This window comes from Hoplias malabaricus, chromosome 8 (genome assembly GCF_029633855.1).
Source record: "Hoplias malabaricus isolate fHopMal1 chromosome 8, fHopMal1.hap1, whole genome shotgun sequence".
In the NCBI taxonomy this organism is placed as follows: Eukaryota; Metazoa; Chordata; class Actinopteri; order Characiformes; family Erythrinidae; genus Hoplias; species Hoplias malabaricus.
Genome location: NC_089807.1, coordinates 8,917,543 through 8,944,212, shown reverse-complemented (window position 1 = coordinate 8,944,212; position 26,670 = coordinate 8,917,543). Strand labels below are relative to the sequence as shown.

Genomic DNA, 26,670 nt, shown 5'->3' with positions numbered 1-26,670 from the left:
CCACATGGGACATCTATATTCTTAACTGGGATAATAATGGGTTGGGTTACATGTGTTATAGCTATGGTGTAGTTTAAGCTCATTTTCCTCATGTAACACATGGACTAATGTCATGTTTATAGCATTCCTTTATAAAATGACATAAGACACTGATCCTTGATCTTCTTTAACTAATACATCTTAAGTGCTGTGAAATAATCAACTCAGACCAAAAGAAACTTACTATCATCTTTCTATATATATATATTGCTTCTAATAAGCAACAAGGAAAAATAAACTGGAAAAAATGAACTCCAAATGATCTTATAATGAGAAAAGCCAGTCCCAGGAGCTACAGTGAGTGAGCAACAAATCTTCCACAAGTCTGTGCTGAAAAGGAAGCAAAAAATTAAAATTAGCCAGTAATATTGCTAGACTGTTTTCTCCAGTAGTGCAAGGAAACTTTAGCCTACCTTTCAGGGACGGTGGTAATAAAGCGACTAAACCAGTTGCTTGTTGGATTCTGTCACAGTTGTTTTTGCATCAGTGTAAGTGACACCCTTGTAGGTTCCACTGGTTGGAAACTCCAGAACAGATCCGTTGACGCAGGTGATTTGGACGATGCCAGTGTAGGGGAGCTCAACTGTGGCTCGACCGATAGTGATGTCAACATCCATATTTTTCCCTGCAGGGACTGTGATTGTGAACGACATCAATTCAGTTTTCTCCTCAGAATTCACTAGGCCTCTAGTGCTTTCAGTTCCCAGTGTAAAACTGAAACCGGCTGACAGCTCCATAACTTCTGGAATTATTGCCTTCACTTCCATGTGGAAACTGAACTCCATCTTGTTGGTCATTGACCAGGAGGAGGTCGTGGTTATTTTCTTTGAAGTTTGTATGTTGTATTGTTGAGGGACAGTGGACTTATTTTGGTAAGTCGCAGATTTGATTTCTTCAGTAGTGACATTGGGTTTTGTCTGATCAAGTGTGGGATATCTCACGTTCTTTAACACTGTATACTTGATGGTGTCTATGAATATGAAACCTAAGCAGTCTATATCTGAACCTGCTCTTCCTGTGACTCCCATACAGACCCCAGATCCAGTGTCAATTGGGTACTCTGTTTTCAGACCCCATTCTGTCATGGATGCAAAAAACTCACGCTTGTGATTGGTTTTGAATTTGATGGCACCAAGGCGTGTTCCAGCTCCATTTCCCCACAGAGACAGAGAGGTTAAATGCTCTTCATTTTCAAATATAAATTCAGAATAATTCCCACTAGGATTTCCAAACTGCATGGACCTGCCATCAGTGAGCCACACCTTGATGGACTTTACCTGCCAGCCTCCCACCCACACCCATATCTTTTGCAGTGTGGCTCCATTATTAATGCCACTGAAGTTAAAAGGAGAACCTCCTTGCCCCCCAATAATAAGTGCCGGGAGTGACATGATCTTGATATTAATGCAGACCTTTAGACCTGTAAAGAAAATATAGAAAAATGACGCTAATATCCTTCCATTTCACAAAGTGATGTTGGGCATGATGTAAGATATCAATGTAATGACACTTTATATGAAATGGTTTCCAAAAAAACAAAATAAAAACAATGAATTAATGCACAGATTATTTAACACCTGTATTTAATAAAAAAATAAACAAACACTCAAACGTAGAAATGACCTATTATTTGTTGTTATTAACACGTCTCATTCTCTTCATTAATTTTATACAAAAAGCATGTTTTATGAGGAGGTTAAAATCACCATGCATTTATGAATCTGAATTCTGTGAAAATGTGAATTTATTAGAATTTTTAATTTCTGAATTTTATAAATGTGGAATATTTAGTGGTGTTATTCATTCATTTGAATTTTAACAAAATTCAGAGGCCAGAGAGCTTCCCTGGAAAAAACATAAAAACTTAAAGCATTGTTACAATTCACATTTAGGAATTAGTCCATTAAGTATTTCATACTTAATAAATGGCATGTAAACACTTAAAATATGCTAAATGTAAACACACCTAAATCAAATTAAGATTGATATAATACTAATGTGTGTGTCACAGCTCCAGGGTCCTCCGGGGGCTCCGGTTTCCTCCCACGCTCCACGGTGGATTGGTGACTCAAAAGTGTGTGTGTGGTGTGTGTGTGTGTGTCGCCCTGTGAAGGACTGAAACCCTGGATGTGATGTGTTATTAGGACAATGAATGAATAAATGAATAATATAAATGTAAAAAAAAAAAAAAAAAAAAAAAATCTGATTAAAAATCTTATGGCAATTTTTAAGCCCATAGTCATTAACCTCAAGTTTATTCTAATTGCATTGACCTTGGGAAATGTTAGATACTTACAAGAAATTTGCAGACAGGAGGATGTTCTGATGATGTAAATCTTGCCAAGAAAAGCACTTTTAGGAAGCTGCAATTTGCAAAATGAACTACAGAATCAGAAAGCTTCCTTAAATAGAGCTCAGTTCCAGTGGGTGATGCACTTGACGCTGAAAACACTTAAAGAAATTCACAGCTTCTTCATTCTTGTGAAGAGATAATAATCTTTGAGATTAAAATCTGGCAGACAATGGCGTGTTTCAATATTTTGTTTTTCACAAGTCATTATTTTGTAATTGATCTTTTTTTATGAACCTGTCACAAACTCGAGACACTGGGCCTTTAACTGTGAGGCCAAGTGACTCAATCCTGCTTTAGAATGAGCTTAAAAAATAACTAAAGGTGAAAACACATAAATAAATAAATGTAAAAATTAATTCAAGACATTTAATAAATGATGCCATTTTCATGATAAAATATTTGTTTAAAGTCATGCAGTTTTTGTCCTCCATAGGGTTGGGGAAAACTTATAAACTGTTTACAGAGGAGCAAACTTTAGAGAGTAGAAAAGAAGGTCTTCTTCAAAGTTTCAGTTTAATATTTTTTTAGCCGAATGCAGAAAATTAAGTAATGGTCGTTAAATCCCAATCAAACCACCTGCAGCTGAACATTGTGAAAACGAAGGCGATGCTAGTGGACTTCAGAAGATCCAGGGCTCCTCTGCAGCTGATCTCTACTGAGGGGGTTGATGTGGAGGGAGTCAGGACCTACAAATATCTCAGCGTTCATCTGGATGACAAGCTGGACTGGTCAGCGAATACTGACATCCTCTACAGGAAGGGACAGAGCAGGCTTTACTTCCTGAGGAGGCCCAGGTCCTTCAGGATCTGCCAGAAACTCCTGCAGATGTTCTACCAGTCTGTGGTAGCCAGCGTCCTCTTTTGTGCAGTAGTATGTTGGAGAAACAGCATTAAGAAGAGGGACGCTGGGAGACTCGACTGCACCATGCACCGTGGACTGTGCTGACCACCCTCTGCACAGCGCCATCATCAGGCAGAGGAGCTCTTTGTTAGAGGACCTTCTAATTGTGTCCCTCACACAATTAGACTGTTCAGCTCATCTCAGCACTGCAAATAATAATGCTGTGACTCTGCTATACACTGGACAATTAAATAAACTTACCCCTCTATATACTTGCATATTTTGCACTGCCAACATTACAACTTCACTACTGTACTGAAGTGTACAGGTCTACAATGTTTACACTGATTAACTGCACTACGTCCTTCACACTGAGATTTTCTATATCTATTTTTATTATTTTGTAATTTATATTCTATTTTATTTCATATTTATATTTTTATTTTATATTTCATATTTAGTTATATATTTAGTTTCTATTTATTTGTCTTTATTTTTATATTTTACTGAATGAAGAAGCTATGTATTTCTTCACTAAAATAATGTTGCTTAAGATTGGGCAGAAACTCTGAAGTGCGTCAGTTTTATAACAGCTCTTGCTAATAATGCTAAACAACTAATAAAGAAGAGCTGGGCTCTTAACAAGTTCAAAATATAAACCATAAAATATGCCAAACAATATTAGACAGGCCAGTTTTTAATGGTTTTAATTTCATCAGCTGAACAGTCATTTTGTATGAAATTGTGCAGAAAAGTCTTTGTAGAATGTGTATACAGTTTTTATTTGAAAAACCAACAAATTTGACCAGGTTTGACAAAATGTTTAGAGATAAAATGTCGTTTTGTTAGACAAATTACTGGACCCATTTGATTTGCTCTCGTGGGAGGCAGTCGCATTTTCTCCCTCTCCTCTCCTTATCTTTCCTGCTTAGCTTCTCTGGTCTTGTCTTGTCTACCCTCGGAGTTTCTCTAATGCTGCTCTTCGAATTAAAATTAGAGATGGAATTGATCAACTGGTCTCTCAACGCTCTTGCCACCATCTTCTCAAGGAGAAGCTTGGGCACGGGGGAGCCCACCTGCCCTGATGGAACGATGCAGCCTGGATATGCCATGGATGGATGGGAAAAGTGGCGCGTGGTGTGTCTGGTGCCTCTTTCCATTGAGGACATTGAAGATGTATACCTATTTGGATTTATGATCGTGGGCTTTCTGCTGATTGGTTTAGGCAGTGCCCTGGTCTATCTAGAAATTAAAAGAGTTGAGTACGTTGTACACAGCCCAAGGAAACTGACCAACATGATTGATGGGATGGGCAGAGCCTTTGGCGCACAGACTGAGACTGTGAGTAGAAGCTTCGATTCCATCAAGGAGCAACTAATGGCTTTGAACTCCAAGATCGAACGTTTGGAAGACCAGAGCAAAAATGGAACTTTGAATCATAGGGACTACTAGCTCAAAATTCAGCTCAGGTCTCTGATTCTAACAAGCTGAACTTTATCTGTTTTGGATGCCCCTGCTATCAGTGGCCTTGGTGCTGCTGATAGTCAACTCCTCCGGAGGAATGGTTGCTATGAAGATCTGCTGCACCCCTCCCCTGTCTGAACTGCGGGCTCAAGGACTTGTAACTGCTACTTCATTCTTGGACATTTTCACGAACTGAACCTGCCCCCCCCCCCCCCCCCCCCTAGAACACACCTCCTACTGCTTTTGTCCACGTCACTGAAACTATCTGTGTGTATTGCTTGTGCTAAAGGTGTTGTTTTTTTCAAGATCACACACTGTGCTTCCTTAAGGCACAGTCTGGGACCTTCTATTTTTTACCACCACTTCCCTGTTGTGATCCAGCTGTTTTTTTCTAACTGTAAGATGCCGCGGGCACCTGCTGCTGTCGTGTCTGCTGCTGAATCTAAATCTGAATCTGATTAGCAAATTTTTTTGTTGTTGGACAATGATTTAGGCCAGTTAGATATTGATATATATAGATATTGCTGGGAACACTTTTATAAGCTTGTGTTTTATTGTATTGTTGCATTATATTGCATTATTACACCTCCCACCAACAGGAGGTGACCAGACCTCAGACCCTGTGTTAATCAGTCTGATTGACAACAGCTGGTGCTTACCCTTTATTAAGCCTTCAGTCTGTGTCTTCAGTGCAGAGTCTTGAGTTTGTAAAAGCCAGACCTGGTCTGTAATTGGTATTTTTTCTTAATTTTGTGCTGCTTAAATGTTGGGTTTAATCTCCCATGACACTTCTTTTCTTTGTTCTCCAGTTGTCTATTCTATTTAATTCTATTTAATTCGGGGTTTATCACAATCAGTGCAACAACTGTATTTTGTCCCTTTAATTTGTAATTTTACCCTTTGTCCTGCGTTCTCTTTTTCATTCGACCCTAACCAACTGAAATTAAAAACACAGACGTCCATTGATAGACTTATTCTTGACTTTTGTCCAGTAGTTCAGAGGAGAGCAATAAAAGCGTTAGTCGACAGGTGTTGTATGTCACGCCTGCGCACGTATGCCTCCTCAACATTTTCAAATTTGAGAGTGCGCTGGTCAGTCAGGTTAAGCAGGCATGGGCAGTGTGGCCATGAAAGAAAGGGTTTCAGTAACAAATGGACCTCAACATACTCTTGGTTAGGACCGTTGGATGAATATGATGTGGATACACATGGTGGAGAATATGATGTGGAGACACATGGTGGAGAATATAATGTGGAGACACATGGTGGAGAATATGATGTGGAGACACATGGTGGAGAATATAATGTGGAGACACATGGTGGAGAATATAATGTGGAGACACATGGTGGAGAATATAATGTGGAGACACATGGTGGAGAATATAATGTGGAGACACATGGTGAAGAATATAATGTGGAGACACATGGTGGAGAATATAATGTGGAGAATATAATGTGGAGACACATGGTGGAGAATATAATGTGGAGAATATGATGTGGAGACACATGGTGGAGAATATAATGTAGAGAATATGATGTGGAGACACATGGTGGAGAATTTGATGTGGAGAAACATGGTGGAGAATATAATGTGGAGAAACATGGTGGAGAATATAATGTGGAGACACATGGTGGAGAATATAATGTGGAGACACATGGTGGAGAATATAATGTGGAGACACATGGTGGAGAATATAATGTGGAGACACATGGTGGAGAATATAATGTGGAGACACATGGTGGAGAATATAATGTGGAGAATATGATGTGGAGACACATGGTGGAGAATATAATGTGGAGACACATGGTGGAGAATATAATGTGGAGAATATAATGTGGAGACACATGGTGGAGAATATAATGTGGAGAATATAATGTGGAGACACATGGTGGAGAATATAATGTAGAGAATATGATGTGGAGACACATGGTGGAGAATTTGATGTGGAGAAACATGGTGGAGAATATGATGTGGAGAACCCCACGCAGACACAGAGAGAACACACCACACTCCTCACAGACAGTCACCCAGAGGAAACCCACGCAGACACAGAGAGCTGATGAATTTAAACCACTAAAAACTGACCTGCCCAATATATTTTGGCATATTTTATGTTTTATATTTTGAACTTGTTCAAAGCACATTCCTTCTTTTTAGCAAGAACCTAAAAGCTGACTCACTTCAGAGTTTCTGCCCATACTTATGCAACGTTTTGGTGAAGAAATATAGTTTCTTCATTTATGTTAACAGATGATAATCTCTGAGGCCAAGATCTGGCAGGGGAATTCTTGTTTTAATATTTAATTTGACATTATTTACAAGAAATACTTTTGTCTATAATTAATATTTTCGATTTAATACAAGTGTCAAGAGCCACTAAATTTCAAAATATTGTTTTACAGGAATGATTGTGTTTCTTAAATGGATAGAGAGATAGATCATCAGGATCAAAGGGACTGACGGAGGCGGACAAACTTGCTAAAATACAGTGACTGATTTTATTTACAACACAAGATAATACAGAGACAGACTAAGATAACTAGACAGAAATACTTAAAGAAAGACTGACACAGAGAGACTTGGACAGGATGACCAGGACAGAGGGGCTTAGACAGATAGACAGGGAACTGGACAGACAAACCTAGACAGATAGAGCTAAACAGAGAGAGCTTAAACAGAGAAAGAGCTAAAGGCAAGGCAAGGCAAGGCAAGGCAAGGCAAGGCAAGGCAAGGCAAGGCAAGGCAAGTTTATTTATAGAGCACCTTTCATACAGAAGCAATTCAAAGTGCTTTACAGAAAAAGAAATTACATTAAAAGCCAGAGTAAAATCATAAATTCCAATAAGACAATTACATAAAAAGAGTAAAATGATTAAAATGATTAAAACAATTTAAAATGACAATAAATGAAAAGAAATAAAAGAAATAAAATGCCGTTACAGAAAAGTGCAGAATATTTTAAACTGAGCTGTAAGCCTGCTCAAACAGGAGTGTTTTAAGTCTTGATTTAAATGTGTCTAACGTTGGGGCACTTCTAATATTCTCAGACAGCTGGTTCCATTTAAAAGTGGCATAGTAGCTAAACGCTGCCTCTCCATGTTTAGTTTTGACCCGAGGCAGGACTAACTGACTAGTTCCTAAAGATCTGAGATCTCTGCTCGGCTCATATCTCTGTAGCAGATCTGATAAATACACTGGTCCTACCCCATTTAAACATTTATAAACCAGTAATAACACCTTAAAGTCTATTCTGTAACAGACTGGTATCCAGTGTAAGGATTTGAGGATGGGGGTGATATGATCTCTTCTCTTGCTCCGAGTGAGAACTCTGGCAGCTGCATTTTGAATCAGCTGAAGATGTTTAATGGTCTTTTTTGGAAGTCCAGCTAAGAGACCATTACAGTAATCAATCCTGCTAGAAATAAAAGCATGGATAAGTTTCTCCAGGTCTGGATTAGTCAGAAAATCTCTAATCTTACTGATGTTCTTAAGATGGTAAAATGCTGATCTAGTAACCGCTTTAATATGACTACTAAAACTGAGATCTGAGTCCATTAATACACCAAGGTTGCGAGCCAGTTCTTTAGATTTGAGGGCTCTCGAGTCCAGATACGTAGCCAATCTTTGTCTCTCAGTGCTATTCCCAAATAGTATAATCTCAGTTTTATCTTTATTCAGCTGCAGAAAATTGTGTCCCATCCAGTTTGTGATGTGTTCAAGGCACTTGCTTAATAAGTCAACTGGGCCAGAGTCGTTTGGGGACAGGGCCATGTAAATCTGAGTATCATCTGCATAGCTGTGATAGGACAGCCCATAGTCCTGTAGAATCTGGCCAAGAGGAAGCATATATAAATTAAATAAAAGTGGACCAAGAATAGAGCCCTGGGGGACACCACAGGTTACTGGCATGTTCTCTGAAATATTATTTTCTATTTCTACAAAGTAGTTCCTGCCTTCCAGGTAAGAAATGAACCACTTCAGGACTGTTCCTGAGAGTCCAACCCAGTTTGCGAGTCTATCTATAAGAATCTTATGGTCAATGGTATCAAAGGCAGCACTAAGGTCAAGAAGTAATAGAAGAGATACCTTTCCAGCCTCTGTATTTAAGCGGATGTCATTAATTACCTTGATTAGAGCAGTCTCAGTGCTGTGATTAGACCGGAACCCAGACTGGAATATGTCTAGGCTACTGTTAATGGACAAGAAACTAGTGATTTGCCTGAAAACTATTTTCTCAATGATTTTGCCAATGAACGGTAAATTAGAAATTGGCCTGTAGTTACTTATCTGAGAAGATTCTAAATTGTTCTTTTTTAGAAGAGGCTTTACAACTGCAGTTTTTAGTGAGCTCGGAAAAACCCCCGACATGAGTGAGGTGTTTACAATGTGGAGTATGTCTAGTGCTATAGTGTGAAACACACTCTTTAAAAAATTGGTTGGTAGTGTGTCAAGACTGCAAGTGGATGATTTGAGATGATTAACTGTGTCAATTAAAATATTACTATCAACAGTACTGAACTCTGACATTTTAACTAAGGAGTTTTTATGAGGTGATGGAGAGGGTACAGACTCATTGTTGGATATAGATGTACTAATCGCTTGTCTGATATTCTGGATTTTAGTGTTGAAAAAGAATGCAAACTCATTACATCTCTCAGTTGATACTAATTCAGGGGCCATCGGTGTGGGTGAGTTAGTAAGTCTGTCGACCACGGTGAAGAGGATTTTGCTGTTGTTAGTGTTATTGTTGATGATGCTAGAGAAATAGGATTGTCGTGTTTTGCATATTGTCGCGTTGTATTGACGTAGCCTATCTTTGTAGATTTCTTTGTGAATATGAAGACTTGTTTTACGCCATCTGCGTTCTGCCTTGCGACACTCCCTCTTTTGGATTTGAACAACAGAAGCATTTCTCCATGGTGCTTTCTGTTTGCAAGACATGGCCTTCATTTTAACTGGCGCAATCTCATCCATTACACTGACAATTTTTGTATTAAAACTATTCAGGAGATCATCAACAGAGTTGGATCGTTCACATGGTGTAGTGCACATTTTACTCATGAAAAGTGTAGCTGTGCAGTCCTTTATAATCCTTTTCTTGACACAAACTCTTCTATCTCTGATGACTGGTGAGGCCCACATATCAAAGAACACACAGTAGTGATCTGACAGTGCAACGTCCTTCACAGTCTCTGATATGTTGAGACTCTTTGAGATAACAATATCCAGCGTGTGACCATGACAATGAGTACTCCCTGTAACATGCTGTGAAAGGCCAAAAGAGTCCAATATGGCAAGTAGTTCCTTGGCAAAACAGTCCTTGGGATTGTCGATATGTATGTTAAAGTCACCAGCAATAACAAAATGGTCAAAGTCTGTAGAAATAAAGGACAGCATCTCTGTAAATTCATCAATAAAATTAGCACTGTACTTCGGAGGCCTGTAGACAGTTACTAGTAATATATGTGGTGTCCCTTTCAGAACTACACAGAGATTCTCAAATGTTGTGAAGTCACCAAATGATAACTGCTTGCACTGAAAAGAACCATGGAACAAAGCAGCTAGACCTCCACCTTTTCTGCTGGCACGAGATGCATTTAAAAAATGAAAATCTGGAGGAGCCGACTCCAATAAAACAGTTGCAGCACTACATTCATTTAGCCAAGTCTCAGTTAAAAGTATAAAATCAAGCCCATGTGCTGTAATAAAATCGTTAATTAAGTGTGATTTGTTTGTGAGAGATCTGATATTTAGAAGAGCTAACTTAGTAACTCGTGCACTTTGCCACAGAATCTCTGTCTCACATTTTATATGCTGTAGATTGGCTACATTCACAGAATCTGACATGAACTCTCTGTTCTTTCTCTCTCTGATAAGTACTGGAATGGGAGAGATTACAGGCATCAAAGGTCCAAGCTTGTTTTGAAAACATGTACTGCTGACATCATCACTGCAGCAGCCAGGACCTGAAAAACATCACTTTTCTTTGCCCTTATCAGCTGACGAAGCTGTGTGAAGCTCCTGCTGGCGATGGGGCCGTGAGCGAAGCTGCCTTTCCGGGGGTTGAGGAGCTTGTCTTTTCCGTTGAGGTGCTCTAGGTGGTGATGGAGTGTGATTATTCTTAGGGGACAGTCTGGGGGACTGCAGTGGGGACGTGGCAGTAGATGATGGTGGAGTAGAAGCTGGGGTGGTTCTTCTTTGCACCTGAGGGCTGGCTGACAGGGAAAGTGACAGCCTTGTCCCAGCCGAAACCAGCTTCTCCATGGCTGCTGGGAGGTTCAGGTGGGGTGATGTGGGGGGGGAAATAGAGGACATGGAGGATTCCTCTTGGGGATTTGGTGTCTCTGGCAGCTGATAGAGTTGGTCATTGCCACTCATGTCCAGTGTCTGCTGCTCCCTCAGGTCGTCCTCAGTGGAGAGAGGATGTTCTGGCTGTGACATGGTGTCATCAGCTTGTACAGGAGAGTTCCTGGATGTTGATGCTGACGTGCCACCCCCAAGAGAAGTAGATAGATTGCACACTGAGAAAATGAGATTGTCTGTCAGAAGTTTGACACCCCTCTTGTTTGTGTGCAGTCCATCTCTCCTAAAAAGTTCTCTCTTCCCAAAAAACAAGTTAAAATTGTCAATGAAGTTCAGTCCATTTGACCTGCATCTGTTCTGTAGCCAGGTGTTTAATCCCAGTAACCTTGAGAACATATTGGTGCCTCCTGCAGGTAGAGGTCCACTGATGAAAAATTGTATGTTGAACCTACTGAGTGTGTTAATGAGGTCATTAAAGTCTCTTTTTAAAACTTCAGACTCCTGCTTGATAGTGTCATTCTTTCCAACGTGTACAATAATCCTCTTCACATTGGTGTACTCAGCCAGTACAGCTGGAAACTTTGCAGTAAGTTCAGGCACGGTGATGTTTGGCTCGCATCTCACTATGAGTTTTGGGTTTGTTACCCCATTAACAGTGTCATCTCCAAAGATCAGGGTGTCTGCAGTAGGTTTGTTAGAGTTTTGAGACTGACTGACACTTCTGGCACTTTCTGTGATGTGTTCACTGCGTTTGTGATTCTCACGAAGGGCATGCAGTGGTTCAAATCTGTTTTTCAGCTGAAGTGAATAAGACCGGTTTTCTGGTTTGGGTCTGTGCTGTGCTCTCTCAGCAGCAGTGTTAGGTTTAGCAGCTGAAATTCCTGGACCAGCTGTGGTACCAGGAGTAGAAGATGAGACTACAGAGCTATACAAAGCACGGCGCTTGGGTCTAGCTTCAATCTGCACCCATTGCCCGTCTCTAGTTGTACTCACAGCAGTGTTGCCATTTACTCGATCCTCAGGTCTAGATCTGTGTCCCTCCACTGTCCGCTGCTCCGTTAGGTCCTCAGCCCGCTGTCTGCTGCCCGTACTCCCACTCACTGTTACTCCTCGCGCAGGTCCGACATGCCAGTCCTTAAACTCTGATAACAGGTTCCGAAAATCCCTTCCCAAAGCTGACATTCTCTGTAGAAGTCCGTAGCAATTCTGACAGCACATGTGTTGAACAAAATGAAGAGGCATTTCACAAGTTTCTTCTACTGTAGCCTGATGAAATATTCTGGTTGTTGGAACAGTCCTGGTTCCTAGAGCAATCGCACTACTTTAAAAAGTATCAAGAGCAGAAAATATCCAGTTTTGGCTTCGTAGTGCTGCTGATTTGTGTATATTTAAAAGCTCAGATACTCTATCACAGGAAAAACAAGTCGGTTTTGAAAAAATAAAAGGAAAGAAATAGAAGATAGCAGAGCTAAGCAGCAAAGCGTCTGAACGGCAAGGAAGCAGGAAGCATAGATTCAGATAATTCAGATGATAGATTCAGATTCAGATGATTCATAGATAAAGCAGACTAAACTTGAACACAGAAATAAACAGAATGTCCAACAAAGAAGCACAGAGACAAGGGAACTTAACTGAACACCACAGACAAGGGACACCTGGACTGATAACGAGGGGACATGATTACAAATGACACTGATGAGGACACGGACAAGGAGGAGGTACAAAGGCGGGACCAAGGCGGAGACATGGACAATAACAAACAGAGCCATGTGCTAAGAGAGCACATGGCGGGGAAAACAGACATGACAGTACAATGGCGTGACAAAGATAAATGTTTTATATTATAACATTTATTTTTTAAAAATACATACAAGAATTCTTCTGCCCTGTAATTCAGAATTTCAGAATTCCTTCAGAATGTTTTTTATGAAACTTTCAAGAGCCACAGATGATTAAGGTAATTATTTCTTTGTTTACAGACATTATTGAAGTTCTTAATGACCATTATGCAATTCTCTGAACATTCAGCTAATAATTCAATATAAACTTAGGAGAGGTCTTTCTTATTAGAAATAGAAATTATAAATCTGACATACAGATACAAAATACAAATGCTTCAGGAGAAGGAAATATTGCTCATGATTTCTCTACACAACTTCTATAAAAACTGCCACTTACACCTACTAACTACTCTACTCTACTCTTCTCCACTGGTCTGTTCTGCTCCTCCACCAGGTGAATCAGGTCCTGGTTCTGGAAGCGGGTTCTTGTTTAGTGGCTGTTCTCTCATGGTTCAGAGCGAGTTGAGTAGGGACTAAACCGTGGCGTGTAAACCTTGCAGAGCGCTGATTGTCCAGAGAGAGTCGTCACTCTACGCCACGCAACGCAGACGTCCAGTACAAATATTTCCTTACCCTGAAATCTTTTTATTTTGTATTTGTATGTCAGATTTGAATACTGAGATGTTGTTGGTTGATCTACTCTGGAGTATTACTATTATCTCTTCAGATGGATGTTTCTTAATATTTCCAGTACACCTTCATACAATCTGCTATGTTTAAATAAAATGCACTTTTTAAACAGCTGTGTTGATGAGAGTTGGCTTTTGGAAGGATATACATGTACCATAGATTCACGGGGCCCTAATGGAACCTTAAGTTGTACACAGTATATGACTTGCACTAAAAGGCACTGTATTGTACCTTAAAAGGGTGCAGCCCCAGTGACAAGCCTTTGTACCCTGTGACTTTTGAGTTTTTAATATGTATTTCTGATGATGCTAAAATACACACTTTATGTATCCCTCAACATTAGATTACAATTATTAAAAAGTTCAAACTCTGGTTTCCATTAAAAGGAACTTATTCATAAATCTTATACTTGTCTATGATCAGAGGCGATTGCTCTAAGACTGCAAGGGAAGCTCAGCTTCCCCTAAAATGTCAAAAAATAAGTGATCAAATATATACTGTTGTGTGTAAATGTCATTGAATAAATATGCACTACAACACGCTCAATTTTTGTTCAGAATCAGCTTCTTATCACTGGTAAAGACGCGGCTTTCCCCTCAGTCCGCAGCCTCACAGTGATTTAAACAGTGAGGACGCTGAGCATCCACAGAGTTCAATAGCAAAACGAGACGAGTCATTGGATAAATGCTGGGCTTTGTCCCGCCATCGGACGCTCAGCGTCTCTGGGGGTCTATGGGGCAGTGGGCTGGCCTCGGCTGGCCCGGACGTTCAGCTTCTGCGTGATGATTGGATGATCTGTCTGAGGCCGAATCCCTTTTTGATTGACAGCGAAATGTGCGAATCAGCGATCCTTTGGTGTAAAGATCCGAGGGAGCATTACATTTTCATTCTGTTCTGAGTTGAACCGGAGACTTTCTTAAACGTCTTAGCGGCATTTTCTTTGTTAAAAACGACTAGCGACAAATCGAGCTTCTATTTCTGGTGGGTTTTTTGAAGCTGCTTGTGTTTGGAGACTGACTTCTATCACTCTTTCTGACTTCTATCGCAGTTTCTGTCCAGCGGGTGCTGCTGAGCCCCTCCACCGTCACAAAGCACTCACAGGCGGACACACTTCACATGAGCCAAGGCCGTTTAAGCCTAGCTCTGCTGGCCATTGAGAGGACACTAGTCAAGTCCCTGGAAAAGACGCCTTGTTGGTACGACAGGGTCAAAGGTCATTTTCTTGAAAAGGAACGGAGGGTAGAATTTACGTATAAATAAACCCACACATTTTATGATGTAGGCCGAAATTGAGCTTCCCCTCCTTGAAAGACCAGCATCCGCCACTGTCTACGATGTAGTTTTTAAAGGTTTAGATCTGGTTCCTATGACCACCAACATTTTTACTCTAAGTTCCTCTAGAACCCAACAATTCATACAAACATTCTGAATGACTATGTTTTAGCCATCTCAGACATTTAATTATGTTAAACTTTGGAGAACTGGGGGCATTCCCCCGAAGCGCTCTAATATATAAGTGAAGTATCTCAAAGCTTTTAGCAGTATATCGCTGTTGATCTTAGGCTTTTCTCACTTGTCTCTAGAATATCTTGCAATATTTCCTTAGGTTAATCTCCTTTTTTCTCCTAAAGGGTTTTGAAAGAATTCAGGAATGGGTACATCATCAAGATAAATAATAACTGCTGCTTTTAACCTGAAACTTAGAAAACATTATTTTAAGAATGAGATTTTTCTTCTGGGCTATTTGTGCATTTATTTATGTCAGTATGTTTGTCCTCAATAAGCTCAATAATGTGGGGGAAACAAGTACAAACTAATATCGGAATTTCACAGAAAATCTCAAAAACAAAACTAAACCCTCACAGATACTCTTCTAATACAGACCTCTCCTAAGTTTATATTGAATTATTAGCTGAATGTTCAGAGAATTGCATAATAATGTCTGCAAACAAAAATTCTTAACTTAGAGGCTCTTGGCAGTTTTATAAACAAATTCTGAAGGACCAATTACAGAGGAAAGGAATTTTTGTATGTATTTTTAAATAATAAATGTTAAACAAGTAATCCTCTGCCTGGTCTTAATCTCAGAGATGAATATCTCTTTACAGAAATGAAGAAGCTGTAAATTTCTTAACTGAAAACATGTTTCACAAGGTTTAGCAGAAGCTGGGAAGTGAGACAGCTTTTATAATGAGTCTGAAAAAATGTAAGATTTTAAATTTAATGAACTGACTCCTAGCTTAAAGATCATGAAGTTTCACTCAATGTGGTGGTGGAATGGGAGTCAGGAACAGAACTCGTGTGCATCCTTGTGCTTGGTTTGATAGCTGTAAAAGCAGGGATAGTGATTTTTACCATGTTTAATACAGCCTCTGTGCTGCTGAGACAGAACCAAAAGCACAACAAACATGTCCCTGCTGCGATGTCCTCATACTGTTGGTATTGCTGTGCAGACACAGGAGCAGACACTGGGCCCGAGCGCACCCAATTAACATATAGACTTTGTATAAATACAGAAATAAATAAATGTAGAAATATGAAAATAAATATAGAAATATATTCACAACATTTAATTAAGCACACAATTTTTAATAAGAAATCATATTTACTCATTTATTTATATATAATACAGAATCTATTTATGCATTTATACCTATTACTTTTTTCATCCCCTTTACAAGCCAGAGTCCATACTTCCTGTGCTCTGTTGGTAAATACAGTCTAAAAGTTATGTGTAATATGAAGAATGTAATTATTGCAGCTTTAACACCGTATCCTCTTTTGACCCACACTAAGTTTTTTGGTGTATGTTTAGTTAAAGCATCAATATGTAATACTGACAGAAAGTGGTTAACATGGCAACTGCAGCTGTAGAGAATTCCCCCTAATTGTGTGTGAGTTAGTGCAGGTTAGAAGCCAGCAGAGGGCGGACAGGGATAGAGCCGCACGGCAGAGCTCTCAACTCACTGCACAGTTCCAGCCTGAATCCAGAATATTTTCTGTTCTACTCCTGAAATTCAATTTGAGTTAATGAAGAGGTGCGTTTATGGGTGGGTTTCCTCCGGGTGACTTTCGGTGAGGAGTGTGGTGTGTTCTCTCTGTGTCTGCGTGGGTTTCCTCCGGGTGACTGTCTGTGAGGAGTGTGGTGTGTTCTCTCTGTGTCTGCGTGGGTTTCCTCCGGGTGACTGTCTGTGAGGAATGTGGTGTGTTCTCCCCGTGTCTGCGTGGGTTTCCTCCAGGTGACTGTGAGGAGTGTGGTGTGTTCTCCCTGTGTCTGCGTGGGTTTCGTCCGGGTGCTCCAGCGTCTTTCCAAAATCTTGAGCAGCTAACACTATCAGTCAGAGAGTGCATGGAGCAGTCAGCCATCACAACTGAATCTACTGTTATAATCACTTATAACAACATAACCTACTAATATCATATCACAGCACTACACCAATCATTCCCAAGTAACAGTAAGGACAGGCACCACCACCCAACCGTTCAATCCATTCAATGATAGACAGTGTCAATATAAATTAGGAACTTCTGAAAGGTGATGTAGCACAGGACTGTTTATGTGATCAAGAATGTGCACATAAGCAAAATGATTGCAATTATATATATACATATATAATTATATATATTGTGTAAATGTGTTCTTCGTTTCTCATCCATGGCAGAGTGATGCCCACTTTGATTTTAAAATTAAAAAGAGTAACCCATAGCTGGTCATAGTTGTAACAAAGTACACGCACTTCCCCCAGTGTGTGTAAACATGTATGTGGAGTGTGAGAGCGAAAACCGGCAGATATCAGTCCTGTAATGGCCATCAAACATCTAGACAGGAAAATTCTTTTGACTGTCCCTCTGCCTTAAAGCAACCACATAAAGCACTCCTTTCCAAATTACAATTACACTGTTTGTGTATGAACATGACTTAAGTACATTTTTAACATTACTTCAACGTATAAGTCCTTTTTCATGTCCACTTCATATTTGTTCTACTCTATAGTAAGAAACTACTAAATAACAGAACAGTTAAATAATAGAATTATAACAGAGTTCAATGTTGGGTATCATTAGATTAGATATTCAAAATGTATATTTCTCCACCAGTTCGCCTTCCAATCTGAGTTAGTCCTAATGAACAATGACATACATCTTCCCGTATCCTCTCATGAGGTGTCATACCACTCAGCGCACTCAAGAGATGCCAATGGGAGTGCTACTATTCAGTTTAAACCTGTGTGCTGGCAAATATTAACATCATTTTTTCCCACTCCCTTGACTTTGTGGATGGTACACTGCACCAAGAAGCTATACATTTTCATTTTTTTTAAAATCACTTTTACCCAGTTTTATCCACAAACTCTTTCCCGTGTTCTGAGGATATCTGATCTGGAAGTCCCCACCTGCTTATGACTTCTCTACACAAAAACCTGGCAACAGTTTGAGTGTCCTTCCGCTCAGTTGGATAAGCCTCAGGCTTTCATCGTGAAATTCTATCTACAACAACTAGCATATACCTTCTAATTGGTTTTATCATGTCATTGAAGTCCACATTGTATCCATCTTATGCATAGGACCCCTCTGAACATTCATTTCTGGCAAGCTGTGCACCTGCCAATGACACACTCAATCTGTTCAATCTTTTCCTAACTTCCTCCCTTGCAGCGTGAACTAATCCTTTGCACCTCCTGAATTATTAAACCTATCAGGTGTGAAGGTGCTACAATCAGCCCCTCATTGTCTGTTACACTCATGAGTAAAGTGGCCAAAATATCCACAATTAAAGCACTCTCCTGAAGACGTTTGAAAATTTGGATGAAACAAGTCTCTTTTTCCTCTTCAGGTCTTAGTCTCACCAAAAACTAGCTGTGGCCAGGAAACAACTGGAACCTCAGATGATGGCTGGCTCACCTGAGTCTGCAGTTCGGCTGTGGTTGTGGTACTGACTGCGTTATAGGCTCAATCTGTATCAGCTCTTTTTATCCTTCTTCTTGTTATCCACCAGTTGTATGTGATTTATTTTTCTGCGAGTCTCTTGGTCCTGTGCTTTCTGATCATGTTCCTTTTTTCCTATAAACCTTCATTTGATTGGCTATATGATCTATATAAACACTCTTAGCCACGCTTCCATGACCCACTACTTCTGCCAGTTTGCTCCACACTGGTAAGGGCAGCCCCTTCTGTATTTTGGCTCGCAGAATTGACTGCACAGTTGGATTTAAATCAGTGTCATTTCCTGTGACATTTCTCCACACTTGATGGCCCTCGTGTTCTCTTCCTCTCTTAATGTTGCAAATAGAATGTTATCAGGATGTACATTTAGATAAATGTGTCTCTCAGCGCTCTCCATATTCAACCCCTATTCACTAAAAACAGCTCTGCATCATTCACAGCTGTTCCTACATATCGATTAAGGCCTGCTTTCAGTAGAATTTTTTCATGGCTGGAACCCCCAGGAGATTTACTAAAAGTCTCTTAATGTTTCCTATAGCAGGCTGCATTCCTAAAAAAAATCTCTTACAACTTTGAAATCCAAGGATGTGCTCCAGCTTGCAGAGTAGGCAAATTCTCAAGGATATCTGACATATCTGTATTCTGCCAAGACTTGTATTCCAAACCCTGTCCACAGGCGATCACTGGACACATCTTCTCAGGTGTCTTTCCTTTTCTTGGGCACTTCATATTTCCTGTCCGATTTTTGAGAGGCTTCATTTTTCAATTTTTTCTTATGTATCTGCAACTCCTTTAATTGTGTCTCCAGTGCTTTTTGGCTTTCAAGTCCGACAGACATTGGTCTATGCTTCTTTATACTTCTCTTAAAGCTATCTTCTGTCCTTGTACTGGATGTTGCAGGAAAAAATCCACTTGAAGTGAAGGGACACTTATTCACCAAACTATCATCACTGTCTTCATTCTCTATTTTGTCAGAACTCCCTTCTCCTGAGTCTTCTTTCCTCCGGGTTGTGTCTCCTCTTTTTTCTGCTTTAGTCAGTATCTGTGACTGCTGGGTCATATCCACCCATGATCTCCTCTGACTCACTCAGGTCATCATCATCTCCACTTCTTCCTCCTGATTCTCAGTTTTCCTTTAGTCTGCAGAATTCTGGAATTCTGTGAAGCTGCTTTGTGGCAACATCAGTTGTAAAAAGCGCTATACAAATAAATTTGATTTGATTTGATGTAGAGTTCTTTTTTCTTGCATTTGAACAGATACAGCTTTATCATTGTAAATGCTTGTCCTGCTTCTATTATGTGGTGGTCATCCTCATCTCTGTTGTGGTAGCTACTTTCTTGAGTGATCACTGGGAGCTGGGAATAGATTTCCTCAAACTTCACCTCCTTCTCACAAGGTGGGAGTGTCTTAACTGAGTTCATGTGTGAAAAAGGCACTTTAATTGTTGCCATGTTTTTTTTCTATTGAAACGTTTCCCTATTTCTTCTAAACCTTTCTCGCTCTTTTGTTTTGCAGCTTTTATTAGTTTCTGTTCCTCTTGTTCAAACAACTGGACAACGTCAAGCTCCACTTGTCTCTTTTCCTTTCTATTTCCCCTTTTTTCCATTTCTTCTGTCTTTGTACATAGACACAAGCACCTACATTATTTAAAGTACATGTGGGTTAAGAGTCCCCTCTACTGGCCAGGGTTGGTCAATGTCAGGTCAAATCTAATGCCATTTCCCAGAAATTATTTCAATGCCTTTGATTCCATCCATCCATTTTCCACTGCTTATCTGAGTCTGGGTCATGGGGGAAGCAGTCAGAGTAAAGAAATCCAGACCTCCCTCTCCCCAGCCACTGCTTCCAGCTCCTCCAGGGGGATACTGAGGCATTCCCAGGCCAGTGAATACATGCAGTTTCTCCAGCGTGTTCTTGGTCTGCCCCGGGGCCTCCTCCCCATTGGACATCCCCTGTCTGTATGGAGTGTGGTGTGTTCTCCCTGTGTCTGCGTGGGTTTCCTCCAGGTGACTGTTTGTGAGGAGTGTGATGTGTTCTCTCTGTGTCTGCATGGGTTTCCTCCAGGTGACTGTTTGTGAGGAGTGTGGTGTGTTCTCCCTGTGTCTGCGTGGGTTTCCTCCGGGTGACTGTCTGTGAGGAGTGTGGTGTGTTCTCTCTGTGTCTGCATGGGTTTCCTCCGGGTGACTGTCTGTGAGGAGTGTGGTGTGTTCTCTCTGTGTCTGCGTGGGTTTCCTCTGGGTGCTCCGGTTTCCTCCCACGCTCCAAAAACACACATTGGTAGGTGGATTGGACACTCAAGTGTCTGTAGGTGTGAGCATGTGTCACCCTGTGAAGGACTGCTTGCCCTCTCCAGGGTGTGTTCTTACCTTGCGCCCAGTGATTATGGGTAAACTGTGGACCCACTGCTGCCCTGAATGGGATAAGGGTTACAGACAATGAATGAATGAATAGTTACAAAGGTATTATGTGACAGAAAAAATGGTCAGAAAACAAGCAAATGTCAGCCACACTAATGATCAAAGAGTTAAAAAATCAAAAAGACCAAATGATCAGGATATGAGACAGCAGTCTTCTGGCCAGCCAAGTAAACAGCCTTTAGTAAGGAAAACCAGCAGTAGCCAATCAGGAGATAAAGGGCTGATACAGCTAAACACACATTGTCAGAAAATTTTTCACAGTGGTGTTATCCTCAAGGGAACATATTTGTAGCTTTAATTAGGGAACATCCACAGCTGAAGTGCCCTTGAGCAAGGCACTGAACCTCAAAATGCTCCCCGGGTGCCAGGGATGGCTGCCTGCCACTCTACTATACAGGATATAGTAAGGGTGTTCACACCCCCTAGTGCACAAGTGTGTGTGTGTGTGTGTTCAAAGATGGGTTAAAGACACTTTTCTTTTTACGTCATACAATGACAAATAATTGCACATTATCATTATTATCATTATTTAAGTTAGTTGTACTGAACAAAAAAAAAAAAAAACACACCCACTAATGAGCAATTCCTCACACTCACAAAAAGCATAGATGAATTTTTTCCTGTCTGTTCTGGAAACATTGGTTGATTGATTGATTGATTGATTGATTGAACAAACGAATGAACGACAGACAACTAGGAGGGGTCCTTGGGACAGACCTTGGGGTCACTGGAGGGATTAGATCTTCCAGATGGCCTGGGAAAGCCAGTGTTCCCCCAGGAGGAGCTAGAGTAAAATGTGGGGACATAATCCACTGGCTCGCCCTGTTGACAGCACCACCATGGAGTAAACGTGGAAGAATATAAGATATAGTGTAATTTGACTTCTAATAAATAGTCAAACAGTGCCCTACTGACTGAATATAAGAGCACTTTTAAAACGTTAACATCCCAAAACCAGTGTCAGTTTTGTTGCTGTACAACTTTTAGAGTTTTCTAAATAAAAATGGCTGCAGAGGTTGTGTGAAGCATGAGTGAAGAAAAGTTCCCAATGTCATACCTCAGACGAAGAAAGAGGGCACTGTAATTTCACTGTAAATTCCCCCATTTGCACTCACTCTAATTTTATTTAGATTTCAGACAGTGCCTGTACAACTTGTTATTTGAATTTTAAAGGAATTAAAAATACCAGGAACTCGTTCCATCAGTCTGACAATCCATAACACAGTTTCTTATGTGCAGGGAAATGAACAGTCAAATGGTCTTTTATTTATTTTTTTAGTTTTTTGGTGGAATCTGTGATTGTTTTTTTTAAACATATAGAATAGTTTTTGTTCCAAATTCAAAATGGGCCATGACTTGTCATGTACTGACATACTTTGATAGATAACAACACATACGCAAGAATTTAATCCCAGCCAAGTTAGTCACTAAACTTGGAGATCTAGGCATTGACTCCTCTCTCTGTTATTGGATTAAAAGCTTCTTGACCAACAGGCCTCAGCATGTTAGGTCAGGCCATACCTACTCCACCACCACCACACTCAACACTGGCGTGCCCCAGGGATGTGTTCTAAGCCCATTTCTCTACTCCCTCTTCACTCATGACTGCAAGACTGTTCATGTATCAAACTCTATGATCAAGTTTGCTGACGACAACACAGTGTCAGCAACAATGATGAGACAGCCTACAGAAAGAATGTAGAACATCTGGTCACATGGTGTGCTGAAAATAACCTGCTCAACCTGACAATAAACACCAACAAAACAAAGGAACTTATCATAGTCTTTAGGAGGGAGAAAGATGGCATGCACAACTCCATATATACCGGTGGGATGGCTGTTGAACGTGTTGCTAGCTTCAAGTTCTTGGGAATGCACATATCGGAGGATCTGTCCTGGACCTCCAACACTTCCAGCCTGGTCAAGAAGGCTCACCAGCGCATCTTTTTTCTCAGAAAGCTAAAGAAACAACATCTGTCTCCAGCCATTCTGGTGAACTTCTATCGCTGAGTATCCTGTCCAGCTGTATCACAGTCTGGTTTGGGAACTGCACTGTTGCTGACCATAAGTCACTACAGCAAGTGGTGAATACAGCCCAGAAAATTACAGGGACTTCACTTCAATCAGTTGAGGGCATACAGAAGAAAAGCTGTCTGCGTTGAGCCCGCAGCATTCCTAAAGACTCCTCACACCCTGCTCGTGGTTTTTGACTTCTTGCCTTCTGGCAAGCGCTTCAGGAGCCTCCGGACCAGGACAAGTAGATTGACGAAGAGCTTCTGAACTCTGTCCACTGATAACACATACTCATCCGTAATCTGGTCATTGACTGCACTACATTATGTATACTATTTTTACACTGTACATAATTATGGTCCTAACACGTAGTGTAGGACCATATTGTAATTGCTCAGATTTTTCTTCTTATTGTATGTTATATTGGGTTAGACATATTCTGCACATTCACTTAATGTAAACATATGCAACCCTCCCTTTGTAACCCAACCTGTAAATTAGTTATCTGTATATCATGTTTATAGCACAAACCGGATTCCAAAAAAGTTGGGACACTAAACAAATTGTGAATAAAAACTGAATGCAATGATGTGGAGGTGCCAGCATCTAATATTTTATTCAGAATAGAACACACATCACAGATCAAAAGTTTAAACTGAGAGAATGTTTCATTTTAAGTTTCTAAATTTCATGGCGTCAACAAATCCCAAAAAAGTTGGGACAAGTCCATTTTTACCACTGTGTGGCATCCCCCCTTCTTCTTACAACACTCAACAGACGTCTGGGGACAGAGGAGACCAGTTTCTGAAGTTCAGAAATAGGAGTGCTCTCCCATTCATGTCTAATACAGGCCTCTAACTGTTCAATCGTCTTGGGCCTTCTTTGTCGCACCTTCCTCTTTATGATGTGCCAAATGTTCTCTGTAGGTGAAAGATCTGGACTGCAGGCTGCCATTTCAGTCCCCGGATCCTTCTCCTACGTAGCCATGATGTTGTGATTGCTGCAGAATGTGGTCTGGCATTATCTTGTTGAAAAATGCAGGGTCTTCCCTGAAAGAGATGCCGTCTAGATGGGAGCATATGTTGTTCTAGAACCTGAACATAGTTCTCTTAATGGTGTCTTTCCAGACATGCAAGCTGCCCATGCCACAAGCACTCATGCAACCCCATACCATCAGTGATGCAGGCTTCTGAACGGAGCGTTGATAACAACTTCCTCTCTGGTCCGGATGACATGGCGTCCCAGTGTTCCATAAAGAACTTCAAACCGTGAATCATCTGACCACAGAACAGTCTTCCATTTTGCCACACTCCATTTTAAAAGACCCCTGGCCCAGTGCAAACGTCTGAGCTTGTGGACCTTGCTTAGAAATGGCTTCCTCTTTGCACTGTAGAGTTTCAGCTGGCGACGGCGATGCTTTCTGGAAGTATTCCTGAGCCCATTCTGTTATTTCCTTGACAGTGGCGTTCCTGTTTGAGGTGCAGTGACGTTTAAGGGCTCGGAGATCACGAGCATCCAGTAGAGTTTTACGGCCTTGACCCTTACGCACAGCAATTGTTCCAGATTCTCTGAATCTTTTGATGATGTTATGCACGGTTGATGATGATAACTTAAAAGTCTTTGCTATTTTACGCTGAGTAACACCCTTCTGGTATTGCTGCACTATCTTGACACTGCCTTTTTCCAGGCAATTATTTCTACTTGTCCCAAATTTTGTTTGTTGACGCCATGTAATTTTGAATCAACATATTTTTCCTTTAAAATGTTACATTTACTCAGATTAAACTTTTGATCTGTCATCTATGTTCTATTACAAGTAAAATATTTGAATAATATAATGATATCTCCACATCATTGCATTCAGTTTTTATTCACAATTTGTTTAGTGTCCCAACTTTTTTTGGAATCCGGTTTGTATATATATCCATTGTATCCATGTATATCATGCTTATAGCATTTTCTACTCTGTACATCATGTTTTTCTCACCAATATTCATATATATATTTGTCCATATCCCTGCCTTTTAAATGGAACCAGCTGTCTGAGAATATTAGAAGAGCCCCAACGTTAGACACTTTTAAATGTAGTGGAGTATGGGCCAAATATGAATACCGAAGATAGATTTGGACAGATCGAAATGAAGAAATGAAAAGTTTTGAATTAAAATTTTTCCATTCTGAAGAAGACTTTTCGTCTGCAACATAGCAGCCCCACACACACACACACACCCAATCTAAAACATCAAAGGACTTGAGAAGGACACTTTAAAGTAACACATGGCCCCAACAACCCCCTTCTCTCTTTTAACTAACAGGAACTGTCGAGATAACCAATTTTTATAATGCTTTTAAGAGACAGGGACCTCAAACACAAGGAAGGGTTATAATCCCGCTTGGGACAAAGTGGCACCTCAATGTCTCAATCCTTATCTCGAACCACTAAACAGACAGCCCAGATGGTCAAACTGATTGAAGTCGGGTTGACCTCTCGTTAACCAACGCATGGACCAACAGCGACACCAAATGGACACTGGCGAAACTACGCCTCGCTCGGAGTCGCTGGAAACCATGACGGAAAATAGTCGAACTCTGAATTATTTGTGTATTAAACAAATGTATTGATGTCACTTTCTGTACCCTCAGATGAATGCCTACCTCCTAATGAAATGTGTATATTGTGGACTGTTTCTATCATGAAGAGAAATCCTACCTCTGAATAGGATTAAACGAACTAATATACTTTTCCAGCGTATCGTCATGAATGGGACATAAAGATGAAACCTTATGTAACTGTTTGATATTAATAACCCAGTATACTCATTATTGTATGTTACTAATACGAATAGGAAATTTCGATACGGGAAATGTCTATCTTATTACTAATTGTTTAAAAGATCTTTGATCCAGCCTTCCCACTTTTCTGTCTCATGGAGTCAGTCACGTGAGCCTGAACTCGCGTCCAATCAAAAAAGAGGACGCCTTCCATTAGGGCGTGACCGCGCTTACTTTGAAAAACAGCAGCTCGACTGCTCACATTCAGTTCGAAGTTCTGAAGAGTTGCGAGGACTCTACAGAAGTAACGGACCACGAAAGAAAGCTGGAAAGAGAGGACGCCGACGAGAAACTTTGAACAACAAACACTCTCTTCTCCACGACGACGACGAAACCAAGGAAAAACTCAGAGACTTCATTTAAAGCTTACGAGAGACGTCTCGAAATTAGCTAAGAGTATGAAGTTTTACTAATACGTCGAGTAATTTGAATATCTTTCTTTTCTTTTAATCTTGTTTATGTTTATTACCTATCGAAGCGTGATCTCACGAGTGATCAAAGCGGGTGAAACTTATTTGTGGCCAAAGTAAGGTATCAACCGTTTGAGTAATCGATAACAGATATATTAACGTTATAAGCTGATTCCTGAAGACATCAATCCTGGAAAGCTGAACAACGAGACTAGCTAATACTCTGAAAAAGCCGCTCCACTACGGTGGAAAACCAGCCACGCCTGTGAAAGTCCACAGAAGGGAAATCTCGATCGACGCAGCTCAGCTCGGAATCGAAAGTCTTCAAATCGACTGGAAAGAGATCCTCCATAAGCGAGCCTGCTTCTCACCACGTGGGAACGACGAGAGCACCCCGGGACACGGAGATTAAACAGCAGGACGCGACGGCTCGGTGAAACGGCTGACGAGTAAGCTAGCGTATTTAACACCTTTTCAGTAGCTGATGTCTAAATAAACCTTTTTTATAATTTACCATTTATTAACCTTAGCTAGTAACTTTAGTCACAAGTCAGAAGCGCCTAGCTCACCTTTAAGCTCGAA

At 40.5% G+C, this 26,670-nt stretch overlaps 1 protein-coding gene across 1 annotated transcript; it reads right to left on the bottom strand.

Moving 5' to 3' along the window:
• LOC136706002 (aerolysin-like protein) lies at positions 1 to 2,391 on the bottom strand. The gene is made up of 3 exons (XM_066679871.1): positions 2,336 to 2,391; positions 453 to 1,459; positions 1 to 369 (listed from the first exon to the last, which is right to left on the bottom strand). Exon 2 carries the CDS (start codon positions 1,428 to 1,430, stop codon positions 480 to 482), a length of 951 nt encoding a protein of 316 aa, XP_066535968.1. The 5' UTR covers positions 1,431 to 1,459; positions 2,336 to 2,391; the 3' UTR covers positions 1 to 369; positions 453 to 479.
• Positions 2,392 to 26,670: the final 24,279 nt, after the last annotated feature.